Source organism: Triticum aestivum, chromosome 3B (genome assembly GCF_018294505.1).
Source record: "Triticum aestivum cultivar Chinese Spring chromosome 3B, IWGSC CS RefSeq v2.1, whole genome shotgun sequence".
Lineage (NCBI taxonomy): Eukaryota > Viridiplantae > Streptophyta > Magnoliopsida > Poales > Poaceae > Triticum > Triticum aestivum.
Genome location: NC_057801.1, coordinates 359,102,468 through 359,118,508, shown reverse-complemented (window position 1 = coordinate 359,118,508; position 16,041 = coordinate 359,102,468). Strand labels below are relative to the sequence as shown.

Sequence of the window (16,041 nt, the reverse complement as noted above, 5' to 3'; positions counted from 1 at the left end):
TGGTGGGCTTCTCCACTTAGGCCTTGAAGCTTCCCTTGGTCTTCTTTCATAATTATTTTCCTTTTGACTTGGTCTTCTTATCATTTTGTCCTTGTTAACGTGTTCATCATTCCAAGGCTTTATTTGAGTTGACTTGGTCTTGCCTTGACAATCGGCTTTGAGTGTGCTTAGGCAAAGTGAACCCCTGGTTAATTATTATTTATTTTACACAATAAATAATATACAGGAATACTACAACCGACAGTAGTTATCTAGACTATTGAACATGCTCTTACAATATGCGATCATAAGCAAGTTCCCAATGGTTATAACATGACTACTCGAGTAACTTCTTGCACAGTGGGAGTGAATTAGGTTTCGGGCCATAATCTGTCGCACGTTGTGTTGGATGTAGGGCAAGAAATGACCACATGTTTCTCATTATGGAGTTCTTCTGTGCATATGGCGCACGTTGACTACAATCTGTCAGGGTGGTTATTAGTGCCATGTGGAAGATATGTCGTGGTATGGAGATGAAGTGTGTGAAGCCTCTGCCTTGCCTCAGACATAGTATGTATGCGATGCAAAGTGCAAACTATAGTTGCTAATGATAGTTGCGGGAGTGACCATGATCAGGTGCACTATTAGCATGGTCTCGTCCTGAAAACAAGATAGGGGCGATATACAACAATGTGTATTGTGGAGTAAGAGCGAGTGATCGACATGGAATTGGGAAGTGAGCAAGAGGTGGGATGGGAACTCTGGGTTAAGGTGATGCGGGAGCGAGTGATCGACGTAAGCTTGAGAAGGGTAGAGGTATATATGTCACCGCCAAGTATAGAGGTCTCTCTCTACCGCGGTTTGACGGCGGCTCACGTGACATACCTTTTACGTGGTAATAATGATCAATCACAAAGCACAACATGAAAACAAAAAAGGCCACCACCTACAAAGCAAGACACTGTCTCTATTCATTAGTTTGGGTAATTCATAAGGGCCACCACCTACAAAGCAAGACACTGCCACGGGTTAGAATCATAGGGTAGTACTCACCATATATTCTGGTTATTTTGCTATAGGTTATTTGCTTTAACCTGGACGTGTCGCACGGGGTATATGTGGCGAGGTGCTATCCTACTTTACCAGTGTGGTACTAATTAAAAATCAACACAACACGGCCAGCGGTGAGACAACGCGCGTAGACGACGCTACGGAGGCAGTAGTGGGCTTTCCAGCCAGAGAGCAGCGTCGCATGCGGCTGCGCGCGCGCGTTGACGACAAGCCCGACCGGTGGTTTTTTGTTTTCTTTAGAACTATACACTTAGGACACATGCCCACACAGTCAACGCACGATTCACAATTGCCATTCGACCAGTTTTAACCCTGTGACACGGGACCCACCCGAGGCTCACCATCCTCGATTCACTAGGATGCTCTAGCCAAGGGAGCTTAGTATCTGTACTGACTATGCTATAATCCAAATCGTCCCAAAGGCTTTACTTGGCACAAACACTAATTAAAATATAAAAACATAGTTATTACAATAGCAATAATTATGTCATCGCACAAAACAGGAAATGAAAATTGCAAATATGATAAATATTGGGTTGCCTCCCAACAAGTACTATTGTTCTATGCCCCTAGCTAGGCATAATGCATGGTTTCAAATATTATTATAACCATAAGGGAGATCATTCATGTTCATATCATATTCCCTTCTCTCAGCTAAAAGTTTTCTAATAGGCAAGCAAAAATAATTGAAAGGGCTAAATTTGATAGGATCCGAATCCATGAGCAAATTTGGGAGGAGGAGGTTCCTCCTTTGACCCCTCATAAGTGATAGTTATCTCTTCATTATATAAATTTATATAAAGGTATTCTCGTAATTTTTCTTTAAGTCCACAACCTAGTCCCAAATTTCCTATAGAAAATTTATCATTGTTTTCAGAAAGTTTTTCAATCAGAACATTTTGGGGAAGCATTTGCCTAAGATTTTCATTATAAGCAACGTAATCCGTAGATTTTAGTCTTCTTATCTCATCTTGATCATAAAGGATTTCTTCTGTGGGTGGGCATTCACTACTTATTCTGTAGTGGGCAAATATCTCTCTTGCCTCTTTCATTAAGTGATCAAATTCATGAACTAGAAATATTGTAGCAAAATGTTTAACTGAAGGATCATGAATATTGGAGAATTCTAGGTACACTCTTTGTGTAGTAGGATGCATGTGAACAAATTGTTTTTCAAATTCTACTATGAGTAATGATATAGCATCCGGAAAACTAGTGGTTTCATCGAGAATAGATCCCCCTACCATAGGTAAAGAACCAACACAGGTAAAGAAGTCTTGAATAATACCCCTTCCAATAATATCACCACTACCTATTTGAAGTCTTTTTGTGTGCATGATAGTGGTTTCATTTTTACTATTAGGATCATCATCGGCAAGATTATCAAATACTTCTTTATGAACTTTATCATTAGCAACCTCATCAAAAGCTTCTTTTAGGGTTTTCATCTCTTACTAGATTTAGTAACATGGCTTGATGATCATAAGGCTCTGCCCTAGTGGCGTGAGCGACATTAACTTTCTCTTGAGACATAGTGACAATTCAAGCAAGCAAGCAAAATAAAATATATTTGTGTTTTTGATTTTTTTAGCGAGACTAATAAAAGCAAATAAAGGCAAATAAATAATAGAACAAGTAAATGATAATGTGTATGAAGGAACCTTGAGTTGTTTGATAAATCTCCACGGCAACGGCGCCAGAAATTATTTCTGCTACTTGTGAGTTGTGTTGGTTTTTCTCCAAAGAGGAAGGGCGAAACAATATAGTAGCGGATAGTATTTTCCTTAGTAGAGAATCAAGGTTTATCGAACCAAGAGGAGATTCATGCAAACAACCGTCGACAGTACCTATACACACAAGAGCAGATAGTTGCACCCAACACGGGCAAGAGGGTTGTCAATCCCCTTATACTCGTTAATTGCAAAGATTAAATCTGGTAGTAGTAGATAGCTAAATTATAAAAATACAATTAAAGTAAATAAATTGCAGTAAGACATTTTTTGTTTTAATAAATATATTGAATAGACTCGGGGGCCATAGTTTTCACTAGAGTCATCTCTCAAGAACATAACATATGGTGGGTAGACAAATTATTGTTGGGCAATTGATAGAAAAGCGCATAGTTATGACGTTATTCATGACATGATCAGTACATAGGCATTACGTCCATGACAAGTGGACCGACTACTGTCTGCATCTACTACTGTTACTCCACTTCAAGAGCACTCTCTATGCTTGCCTCTAGCTATTAAGTTCATAACATGAACAGGGCACCGGAACTGGGCAGCGACAGCCGGGGGGTGCGTGGCTGTCGATGGGAGGAAGGGGAAATGGCCAATGTGCCACCTATTGGCGGGCAAGGGGAAGGACAAAGGCGGGCATCGCGCATCTGCCACGTGTCCCTGCCACAAACACGTCCTAAATTTGGGCCTGGAATGGATCATATGCAATCAAAAAGCGGACGTTGATCCGTTTGCTTCGGTGCGTTGGACCATCTTTAATGTATGTTTCGACTTAAACGAACAATCATTGACAATTTGAGTCGGCATTTTGGAGTTGCTCTTACCCCCCCCCCCCCCCGGTTTGTCCTACTCTTGTTGCGTCGTATGCATGTAGTCGCCAACCCTTACGCACAGGGCTCGGAGGGCGAGGTGTTGGACCCGGTCAATACCGAAGCAAGGACTAGGGATGTGCAGTGCCATGCAGGGGAGGAGACAAGGGGGCGAACAGGGGCTAGACCCCCGCTTGCCCCCTCCCCCCCCCCTAAAAATTTCTGGTACACGCAGTAGTGTATTACGTGTGCTAATGACCGAGTAATGACTTGATTAATGATAGCCCAGGTGATTTATCCTGTAATTAGTATGCATCAAACTCAGCCAGTAGCCCATGTACGATCGTGGCCTGCCTCATGTGTGTAATTGTTTTGCTGGTCGAGGCCAGGTCCTAGCCCTAATGCTATCTGATCGATTGATCCTCTCTACGTGCGCCTGACTATAGATGGCTGCCGCCGCCGCCACTCACCACCACGCTATACATCTAGGCGCCGGGAGGCCAGCCTATGGATACAAGCAGGTAGTAGTTGTCGTCTGATTGTAGCTATTAGCAGTAATTTCTTTTTACGAATCCAAACCTTAGTCTGATTGTTAGTATTTCTGTTTTGATTTCTGGGATCGATCGCCTGCGTGCGCTAGGGCATTTCCGTGTTGCCATCAGCCACATAAGGAAGATCTTCCCTTTTGTTCATGTGTCTCCTTCAACCTTCATCACCGTCTCATCCCAATGAAACAGTTGTTGCTTCTCGGTCAGTATCAAATCCTATACAATCCAGTCCCACGGCTCATATTATCATGGCTAGACCAAATCTGAAGGTATATCCAACATACAACTAGATTATGCAAATTATTAGGTCATTGCTTACTACAATTTCTAAAGGTACATAACAACCATACATCAAGATGATAACTAAATGTTCTAATATTTACTCTTAGTTTGCTAAATATTCCGAGAGTGATATTGTTGATTTGTTTGATATGTTTTGCCGTCTAGAGTTATATTTATACTAATAAAAGTGTAATTTTCTTTTGAATTATGACATATTTGTCATTGCATTTTGATCCCGGTAATATATATCTAAAAGACGTATATAATCGCCTTTTATATATGTTACATACGATTGCTTGGTATTGGCCTCTTCACCCCCCTCATACTCAAATCCTGGCTCCGCCCCTCGCGCCATGGCCATAGTTGCAGCTAGTGTTTTGTGAAGCCGCGTGATAAGAGAGGCGCATGAATAATGTGGAAAAATTGGATAGGCCGTAGTTATAGCCAGCCGTGGAGACGCTACTGCAATGTTGAGCCATGCCACTGTCGAGCAAGCATGCACTTAGGTTTTTATAGCAAGCTTTTGTGACACAGCCTCGATAGCGGCAGCCATCGATCATCGGAGCTAGGTAGTGAATTTTACCAAAATCTACATTATATAACGGTGTTTTTTAAAACAACTTGAACTTTATTAGTTAGCAATAATGGTTACATCGTCTATCAAGAGAGTTACAAGATTTTCCTTGGGCTCCTCTATCCAATCCCTAGTCATGGAACATTTTGCTAATCTAGCAAGCTCATGAGCTACTTTATTCGCTTCCCTGTTACAATGTTCAAAACTAGTTTGAGGAAAATCACAGGCCATAAAAAACAATCCTCAAAAATTGCAGCAGCCGCCCCCACAGACTGTCCTCCGTTGTTCATTGTGGCAATGACCTCCGTATTATCAGAATTGATAATTAGAAGATTGCATCCCGTCTTTTGTGCCAACAATAAGCCAAATCTGAGTGCTACCGCCTCCGCTGTCAGAGCATCCGCACAATACTGAATCCTCCAATTACCATCTACTATGAAGTTTCCTTTGTCATCTCTCATAAAAGCACCCGTTATGCCTCTTAGCTGATCATGATCAAAAGAAGCATCCACATTCAATTTAACAAACCCCCTAGGAGGTCTGCACCATCCTTCATTCTTTCTCTTTGCTTTAGGAAAGTGGGCATTTACATAGTTCGTTGTTATAGCCCTAATCCCCATCGAGGTTTGGGACGCCTCTTGAGAATTACCCTCATGGACTAGTTTCTGTCTATTCCACCATAAATACCAAGCAGCTATAGCGATTAGTTCCCCTGCATTCGGGGAGCCCAAGATATGTAGTTCATAGTCAGGTATAAGGAGTAAGAATTCAAGGACTGCCTCTCCTACACGATCAATGGCGCATGCTTTTTTCACCACTTCATACAACCCCAAATATTCCCACACTTCCTTTACTTTCTGGCACAGAAATAATATATATTTCGTGTCCTCTAGCCCATCCAAACATGCTGGCATATTGGCTGAGTTTTTATATATCTGTTGGCTAGTGTAACGCGACACGGTAGGGTCCCGTGAAGCATCCGCCAAATAAAAAATTTAACCTTCATCGGACAAGCTAATTTCCAGATCTTACCCCAAATAGGATTGACATTATTTATGCCCATGCCATTCGAGTATTCCAACTTCCCCCCATGTTGCTTATTCCATTCCTCCACATAAGCTGATTGTACAGTGAATAAACCGTTTTCTGTATAGCTCCACGCAATAAAGTCCGACATATTATGCATAGGGATCGGGATCGCTTGTACTCTACGGGCATCAATTGGCCACAAAGTTTGTCTCGCCAACTCTTCATCCCAACCATTTGTGATTGGGTTAATAAGATCAGAAACTTTCGTCAGTTGATTCCCCCTTGTAGGTGTAATAATTTTCCTGTCTGCATAATTTGGGATCCATGCATCTCTCCATATGTCAATATTTTCGCATGTTCCCGCTCTTCATATATAGCCGTTCTTGAGAGAGTCCACTCCTGCCATAATGCTTTGCCAAGTAAAGGAGGCGCCCTTTTTAATATTGCGCTCATCAAATCACCTTTGGCTCTTAGGATTGTTGCACATAACGATTCAGGATTATCCACGAGACGTCACGCTTGCTTCGCTAATAAAGCTAGGTTAAAACAATGTATATCACGGAAGCTCATTCCTCCTTGGTCTTTTGGAACACACAACTTTCACCATGCCATCCAGTGCATCATTTTATGATTGTCCTCATCACCCCACCAAAATTGCGATATCGCGTCTATGATTTCTTTGCAAATCTTTTTAGGAATTTTGAAGACGGACATTGCATATGTTGGGATAGCTTGGACAAAATTTTAAAGACTTAAGCAAAATTTTCTTCCCACCCGCCGATAACAACTTTTCTTTCCAACCACTAATCTTAATAATAATACGATCAATCAAGAACTGAAAACAATCGCTTGTCCATGCCCACATTGGCAGGTAGTCCCAAATATTTATCATTAAATGCCTCAGTCATAATATTTACAATTGTACATATTTGCGCTTTGTCCTCCACTTTCGTGTTGGGACTAAAAAATATGCTGGATTTTTCGACACTCACCATATGCCCCGAGGCGGCGCAGTAAGAGTTCAAAACCGCTTTAAGGGCCACCGCTTTCATTGCATTTGCTCGTACGAGGATCAAAGAATCATCCGCGGATAATAGATTGAAAACTAAGGGAGCTTCCCGCTAACCTTTATGCCGGAGTGAATAAGTAGGGGGAGAGGGGATCCCCCTACCTTAGCCCTCTAGTGGGTTTGAAGCTATCAGTCTCATCTCCATTAAACCGAATTCTGTACTCCACAAAGGACACACATTGCATAATCAAATTCACCCAATTTTCCTTAAAACCCAGCTTCAACAAAATTGCTTTCAAGACCACTCCATTCGGTCATAAGCTTTGTGCATGTCCAACTTGATTGCACACAACCCTTCCCTCCTCATTCTTTTCTTTTTTATTGAGTGGAAACACTCATATGTTACCAAAATATTATCTGTGATTAGTCTTCCAGGAACAAAAGCACTCTGAGAGATATAGGAGGGAGATACTGTATTTGCTGTTTAATAATCATCTGACAAACAGGTACCAAACATAACAGCAAGCACTCTGAGAGATACAGAAGGGAGATACAGTATTTGCTGTTTAATAATCATCTGACAAGCAGGTACCAAACATAACAGCTGCAACGTAAGTGGTCTTCGAAAAGCAGCATTCCACGGATAGAAGCAAATATGTCTTCCCTGAGCATATAATGCCAGGTGAATTTATGATCGCTCATCGTCGCAATACTGTCACCAGCATTGAACTTCAAAGCATGGAAACATGAAACATTAACCAAATGAAGGTGAATATTAAACGACACACATTAAAATAGCAAATATTAACAGTCAGCTAAAACAGGCCACAGCATCTGCTGCACTGTTGTAGTTAGGGGACATGACACTTCTTCCAACAGGCGGCATGATAGTAGTACACTTAATTTACAGGGGAAGAACAACCAATTGAGTTTTGCAAGAACACTACTGTGATCTCCGAGTGTTGATCAAGACGAGCAGCATCCATTCTGCTGAGCAACAGGCTGACCCCGCATTTGCACGGTGGCAGGCTTGCTGGCATTTCCAGCAGGCTGGCTTGCCATCCTGTTCAAAAGAGGTAGCAAAGAGAATTAAGATTTAACACCTATTATTATACACCTACTATTAATGTAAACATAACAGAACCAGATATAATGGTTCATCACTACAAATCAGATTTACTGGCACTAGATTTAAACTACTGTGGCTTTCAAAAATTAGTACCTCTAAAATGGTGTTACTGCTGAGTCAGCATAACACTTGTAACTACTCCCTCCGTTTCTATATATGTACAAAGTTGAGACACTTATTTTGGTAAGGAGGGAGTATAAGATAAGTCATAGAGATTTCAATACATACTACATACGGATGTATATAGACATATTTTGGAGTGTAGATTCACTCATTTCTCTCCATACGTAGTCCATATTGGAATCTCTAAAAAGACTTATATTTAGGAACAGAGGGAGTACATAAGATGTATTTGATGAGCCAAATTGTTATCACTACAAGACTTCCTTCCATGCATGTCTACTGTGTCTGTGTAACACAAATTTCATTCATATATATCCAGAATGGGTATGACAGCACGAGGTGTAGAATATGAATTGTATTGTCACCTGTTCTTTATCTCTGCGGCCATGGTCATAAATGCCTTTTCCACATTTGTTGCATCCTTTGCACTGGTTTCCAGGAATGGTATTCCAATCTCATCGGCAAGGGCCTGCAATCGGCATTCAAGTATGTGATTTTAATAATTAATCGAATCACATGTAGGAACTACATACAAGGGTAATGGATGCACAAACAATTACCTTGCCAGCCTCGTAAGAAACCACTCTGCTCTCAGCTAGATCGCACTTGTTCCCCACCAAAAGCTTGTTCACATTTTCACTAGCGTACCTGTCGATTTCATTAAGCCACTGTTTGACGTTGTTGAAGCTCTCCTGGTCAGTCACATCATACACAACCTGTGTAACAGAAGGTACAATACTATGAATCATGGGTATTGATCTAGTCAAGATATATAACGACAAATGTTGAACAGAGCTCACAATGATGCCATGGGCACCGCGGTAGTAGCTGCTTGTGATGGTCCTAAATCGCTCTTGTCCAGCAGTATCCCACTGAAGGTTAAGAACGTGTTGAAAAATCAGAGCTGAAACTTTTAACTTGTAAGGACAATTTAGAGCTTTCTACAATGGGTTACTTACAATTTGCAGCTTTATCGTCTTCCCATCTTGCTCAACGGTGCGGATTTTCTAGCAAGTCAAAAACAGTGAAAAGGATATACAACAGGGGGCAGTGCGCATGCTATACAGAAAATTAACTTCATGTAAGCTCGCAAAGGAATCAACTTACGAAGTCAACACCAATAGTACTGATATAGCTCTCCAGATATGAATCATCCTGTAAATGTGGTCAGTAAGATCATCAGTTTCTTGCATCAGAAAAGAGGCTGAGCTAGTTCACAGAAGTTGATTCAGAATATCAACATTTCTCTAGAAGGTTTTGTGCTAGATGCTCTTTCATGAACAAACTGAATGCTTCTAAAGATGAGAGGAATATGGAGAGCCTACAAAACTGTTGGTCTTTGCTAGTTTCCAGCAACTAGCGACACATGCTAGGCTCTGCTTACTTGACATTAACAATATAATATACTTCATATTGCAAATAATATCCTTAACTTGAGTACTGAATTAGTAGATACTACTATGAGAGAGACGGAATAGACAAAACATTTGTAACTTGTCAAAAGGCAAATAATTACAATGCATTTTAGAATATTCACAAAATTTAGAAATTGATTTAATACTATATTTGGTTAGTAGTTTTCTCTGAAACTGCGGGAGATCAAAGCCCAAGATAATGGTTAGTTTTCTTTTTTTTTTTTGCTAAATATAAGATAATGGCTGTCCAGCCAAGGGTAACATGCCGGCTGTGTTTGGTTAGCCCCCGACAGGCTCTGCATAACTTTTTGGTAAAGCCACATGTGAGAGGTACGTCGGAGCAGAGAGCAAACATAGAGAAGAAAATGGCAATCTTACACTAGAATCAACATTTGTGAAAATAATCTTCCAGCATTTTAAGTTGTTGTTTGGGTTCCACTTTCCAAACGGAATCAAATGGGTAAAGGAGTTGAATAAAACACAATGTAACGCCATCACTATTGTTTTTGCAAACCTTGTTCATAGCATGGCATCCCTAACAGTCATCTAGCACAGCAATGGCTACTATAAACTGACAGGGTAAATGGGCAGCAACAACAACAAGCAAGAGAAGAAATATGGCTTGCTAACCACTTTTGTGGTGTTCATCCCTGCTACAGATTCCTAACATTTGATTGTGTACGAATAGTAACTTGGTGCTTTGTATTCATTCAAATTAAGAAAAAGTATCTCTATGTTTTCTGGCGCCCTTCCACACTGCATCTACATGAAATAAGTTTACTCAAAGAGATGGTAAAAAGGAGCAATCCTTACCGCAAACCTCAGCAGCAGGCAAGACTTCCCCACGCCCGAGTCCCCAATGAGCAGCAGCTTGAAGAGGTAGTCACTGCATAGTCACGCAAGCATCTCATCGCATCGTTTTGCACATCTAGACAAGCTAATAATACATGCTACTAACAAGTGGAAGTAACAACCCACGTTGAAGACACATCTAAACGAGACTAAAAAGCCCCAACTTCTAAAACTAGAAGCACTCGGTAGGGGCTACGAGATAACGGTGGCGTACGTAGGAGGCACAAATCCGGTGGGCCGAGACGAAGATGAGCGCATCCGAGAATCTGCTATCTCCGGCATGGATGGAACTTAATACAACTAGATCCGATCGTACAACTGAAGTCCAGCGAGGGCGCAGATCCACGAGAGGAGCACGAATCGGTGGCCATCGGACACACCCGTGGGCGAGATCGGCCGCCTCCAAAACCCAGCACTGACAGATTCCATCCAGAACTCGAACAAGGTAGGTAGACGAGAGGGAGTGAGGAGGTCCGTACTATTCGGGATTCATGGCAGCGGACGGAGGCGGCGAGTTTCTAGGAGACGAGGCGGCAGGCGATTTCCCGGGAGGCGAAGGCGACGACCGAGGGAGAGGAAAGGTGAGAATTGGGGGAGAAGGTGGGGAGAGGAAAGGTGAGCGAATAAAAAAGGAGTCCCCGCAAAAAAAAAATAGAAAAGGAGGAGGGTCTCTGGGTTGTCGAGTGGGGCACGTCTCGTCTCGTGGAGTAGTTGGCTGCCCGCATCCAGCCCAACCAGGCCCGTGCGGGATGTGTGTAGCTTGTTTGGTTGTCTGGGCTGCATGCGGGTTGTGGCGGCCGGAGTCTGACTCGGCGCGGCCACGCCAGCGGGGCGGTTGCACGCTTCGGGCTGTGCGGGAGACGAAAGTGACGCTCATAACTCCCCCCACTCTCCTGTCACCGCCCAGCGCACTGTTCCCATCGATCCTTCTCTGCCTCACCGCCTCTCCCTCTCATCCCCTCTGATGGCTTCGCCTCGCCCATCGCCACGCCGCCCTCTGTCCCCCGTCGATCAGCGCATCGCCAGCATCCAGGAGCGCTGGCTGGCCGGGCTCCAGAACTCGGGCAGGGACCTGGCGTCGGCGCTGCGAGCGTCGTCCCTCATCTGCTGCCGTCCACCACGAGGGCCGGCCATTGCGGTGCCGGGCGTTCCTGCTCCGCCGCTGATTTCGGACCTCGTGGTTCTGGGCTCGGCACCGGCGTCGTCCACGGAGCCGCCGCTTCTTGGGACCCCATTGGGCAGGGGGGGTTTCTTGACCCCCGTCCAAGGGTTTTCTCCTATCAGCGCGCCGTCCTCCTCGACCTCCGGTGTGGCCATGAGCACGGGGCCGATGTCGCAGCCCGTCGTCAGGGCTGGCTCCTCCTCTGCTCCGCCACCGGTCTCCTTCCCGCCAGAGTTTTCACCCCGGCCTCGATTCGCTGCGGCTGTGCAAGCTCCGATAAGTCAAACCCCACAATGCCTGCTCGTAGATGTAGATTAGGGATTTATTTTCTTAGGCATGTGCTAGTAGTTAGTGGATTCAATCGGATTAGATAGGATTCGAGTAGATCCGATTTGATTTGATCCCAATCAAATCCAATCGGACTGATCTGTTCTTGTTTTCTACAGTGTGTGCTCTAGGATAATTTTTTCTGCTACTGCTAGTGTGTCCTAAGACATGTCATCATGCTAGTTAGTTGTGTTCATTCTAGTAGTTGTGTTCATGCTAGGGTTTGTGTTGATTGCTATACGTGCATGTAGTAGGACCATTTAAGGATGATGCCAAATGTGCATGGTTGCACATGGGTGCTATTGGCACTTGCACTTGCTATTTTTAGATGTTTTCATGCTTAGGATAGTGCACTGATCAGTGGCACTTGCTGTTGGGCAAGTCCACTGATCAGTGCACTATCCTAAGCAGTGCCACCGATCAGTGGCATTTGCCCAACAGCAAGTGCCCATTTGCAGTGAATTTGTGCACTAATACTTGTCATCTTGCCTGACAAGATATTGAAGGCTGACTCGAATGTGACGGTGATGTAGGGTAGAACCCTAGACACCCGATCTTTCACGTTTGGAGGGAATACTACCAAGAACACAATGATCACGGGGAAGAACGGAGAGAAATCACAAGGGGAAACACTCAAGAACAAGTCCAATTACACATCCACTAGACAATCAAACACACAAGATCCACAAGGTACATGAACAACAAAGGGAAAGATACAAGGTAAGGTTCATCTCTAAGAGGAGGTCTTGATGGTATCCTAGACGGATCTTTCCACGAGGGGGTCTTGATGATATCCCGCAGGATCTCCTCACATGGAGGTCTTGAACTCCATGGGAGTGGTCTCTCTCTCTCTCTCAAGAGGAGGAGGTAGGAGCAAAGCTCACCTAAGAATGAGCTATCATATTTGCTATCCTTAGAAAGGATGAGGGGGAGGTCTATTTATAGTCTTAGCCACGAAGGGGTAAGTTGGAGAGGATGCAAGGCCAAAGGCCGTGGATGTGCACAGGCAGTTACCGGACGTCCGATGGGGGTCGGACGTCCGGTGGCTCGGGACGGGCCGGGCGTCCGAAAGTCTTCGGATTTCTGTTGTTTCTTCTCTAGACTGGTGGCACCGGTCGTCCGATCGGCGTCGGTCGTCCGGTCCCTGATACTTGTTGGACGTCCGGTATCTGGCGGTCGTCCGGGCGCTGTAGGGTCCCTCGGTTGTAGCTGTTCTGGCAGGCTGAACCTCCAAGCGTCGGACGTCCGGTAAGGACCGGTCGTCCGGTGGCTGTGACTTGTAGCAGCTCCATTTCTTCTGTCTTATCTTCCATGCTTCCCTCGCGGATGGTGTAGTCGTTCCTTGGCGCTTGCACTCCTCCTTGACATCCGTGAAGCTCCGACAATACCTATGCATGCACACGGGAGAAGTGTCAAGTAGTACACCATCCTCGAAGGGGTCAAGTGAGCACGTGTAAAGGAGACGATTCACCTTTGTGTATGCGAAGTAGATGTCGCACGTGTCACTTGCCAAATGGACTCTTGACATGGTGATGTCTGTAGGATGCTCTGCATCATCCCCTCCCCCTTGGAAAATATCCGACCTCGGATCGAAAACCAAATCACCATGGGAAAGAGATGGCTTTGCCGTGTAGAAGTGGACGTTCACCAAATAGTCATCATCTTCAAGCTTGAAGTGGGCACTCTCCAATGTCGCACCATCTAGTGATTCCTTCAAAATGGGCAAAGACAACAAACACTTGGAAAAACAAATGTGGTTAGCATTAGTGCAAAACCAAGCATTCATCAGGTGATTCACCAAACAAGTGTCGTCATCAAGCGTAGCATATGGATTGACAAAGGATTGTGACATGACATGTAAGCATGAATTGAGCAAAATCAAAATCATCATGGAAACAAGCATGCAAATGTGAGGTAGAGATGCAAATATGTGTGACAAGAGAATAAGCATCTACCTCAAGTTCATAGCAAGCATTCAAAAAGCGCTCAATGAAAGGTCTATGGTAGGCATAGGAATCATTCACAACACCAAATAAAATGAAGTGTCTAAACACATGGGTCAAGTGCAAGACGATCCAAGCATAGTGTGCATAGGGTGTAGTGAATATAGTGTGGCACTCAACACAATAGAAAGAGCAATTGTTTATCATGTGTGAGGCGACCAAGTCAAGCATGTGACAAGCAATGGGACATGGCATATGTGAAGAAGTGACATTGTTGCAACCAAACATATGATAGAAGCAAGTAATCCAAGAATTGGATGCAACACACAAGGTATATATGTCATGAGGCATGGAAATGCGAAAATGGCAAGTAGAAGCAAGATCTCTATCATGTGCGCAATCAAGTGGTCTAAGATGACCAACAAGTCTCATGGTGCAAGCAACACAAGTAGTATGATCCACAATATCCATGCTCAAGAAGGATGTCACCTTGAAGGCATGTTGATGTAGGGCGGAACCCTAGGGGCCGATCTTTCACGTTTGGAGTGGATCCTACGGGAAAACACGAAGAACGCGCGGAAATCACAAGGGAAAACACGGGGAGAAATGAGAGAATCACTCAACCGACAAGTAATTGATCACACAAGGGCTAGATCATCGAACACATAAGGTAGCACAAGATTCAAAATCAACAAAGAAAAGATACAAAGGTAACCGTTCTTCTACGAGAGGAGGTCTTGAATCCACGAGGGGATCTTCCCGTATAGGGGTATTGAATCCAAGTGGATCTTCTCCGAAGAGGCCGCGGTCTCTCACGAGGAGGAGATCCGATGGATGAGCCAGGCTCTATCTCACAAATGAGCTAAATCAACGCTAACCATAAAACGTAGGTGGAGGGGGAGTATATATAGTCTAAGGGGCGAAGGGGTACATGGGCCTCGGCCCGGATGCACTGCACGCGGGCAGGGGAGGCCGGATGTCCGGGCGACGGGCCGGATGTCCGGGCTTTCCCGAGACGCCGGATGTCCGGGCGCTGGGCCGGATGTCCGGGCTGGCTTGATCCAGCTTCTGGACATTCTGTGATGGGGCGCCGGATGTCCGGGCTGGCGCCGGATGTCCGGGCTGGCGCCGGATTTCCTGGCTGTCGCGGGGCGCCGGATGTCTAGGGCCTGGCCAGATGTCCGGGCCCTGTAGCACTTCGATGGCTGGGCTCATGCTGTTGTTGACATCTTCAGGGGCCGGATGTCTGGGTCGGGGCCGGATGTCCGGGTCCTGTAGCCTTTCTTCGGTTCCTCTCGTCGTGCTCCTTCATCCTTGTACTTGGGGACTTGTCCATCATTCCGAGCATCTCCGAGAGGGTCTCCTTGGTACCTAGGCATGCATAGTGTCCTTGCATTAGGTAGCAACCATGTCTCACACGAATGGAAAGGGGAAGCATTTAGGAACGGGTTCACCTTGTGTCCAATGGCGCATAGTCGAGGTCTGATATTATGTATCCTTGGGGCTTGGAGAGTAGTCGGAGTGTACATGGGGATGAACGTGGGATGCTCCGCATCATCTCCCCCCCCCCTTGGGAAAGATCCGACCTCGGATCGTGATCCTCATCACCATGGAAATGGTTGTCGTGGACGGACTTGTAGTTGGATGAAGTTGAATGCATGGCGTAATCCAAGTATTCCAAGGTGTCGCCGGAGTGGTATACATGCAAAAGGAGCAAACACAAACAACACTCGGAAATACAATGGTTAGCGCACACAAAGTGTCCATCATGTAAGAATGAGTCCGTGCGGAAAGATAGTTCATGACAAAGCGCATGAAGCTTATCAAGATGATCTAGAATGGTATGCAAAGCATTCATGGGAACAAATGCAATCATTGTGCACACAGTTGTGTTATGAGTATGAGCAATGCAACCACAGTGCAAAATGATGTCATAATGGGATGGTGCATCAAAGGCATGAACATAGCAATGGATGCTCAATATGTGAATGTCATCATGCAATTGATGGAGGACCATATGATCATGATGTATGAAAATGCCATCAAG

The 16,041-nt window shown here is 44.6% G+C and overlaps 1 protein-coding gene across 2 annotated transcripts; it reads right to left on the bottom strand.

Annotated features, from left to right (window-relative positions):
• Window positions 1–7,797: 7,797 nt before the first annotated feature.
• On the bottom strand, window positions 7,798–11,289 carry LOC123069903 (ras-related protein RIC1). Of its 2 annotated transcripts, none has more exons than XM_044492873.1 (8): window positions 11,042–11,289; window positions 10,524–10,596; window positions 9,403–9,450; window positions 9,255–9,302; window positions 9,096–9,167; window positions 8,856–9,011; window positions 8,661–8,764; window positions 7,798–8,106 (listed from the first exon to the last, which is right to left on the bottom strand). In XM_044492873.1, exons 1-8 carry the CDS (start codon window positions 11,053–11,055, stop codon window positions 8,010–8,012), a joined length of 612 nt encoding a protein of 203 aa, XP_044348808.1. In that variant the 5' UTR covers window positions 11,056–11,289; the 3' UTR covers window positions 7,798–8,009. The 2 variants fall into 2 exon arrangements, with proteins under 2 accessions (XP_044348808.1, XP_044348807.1); XM_044492872.1 differs by lacking the exon at window positions 11,042–11,289 and adding an exon at window positions 10,777–11,016.
• Between the last annotated feature and the right edge of the window lie 4,752 nt (window positions 11,290–16,041).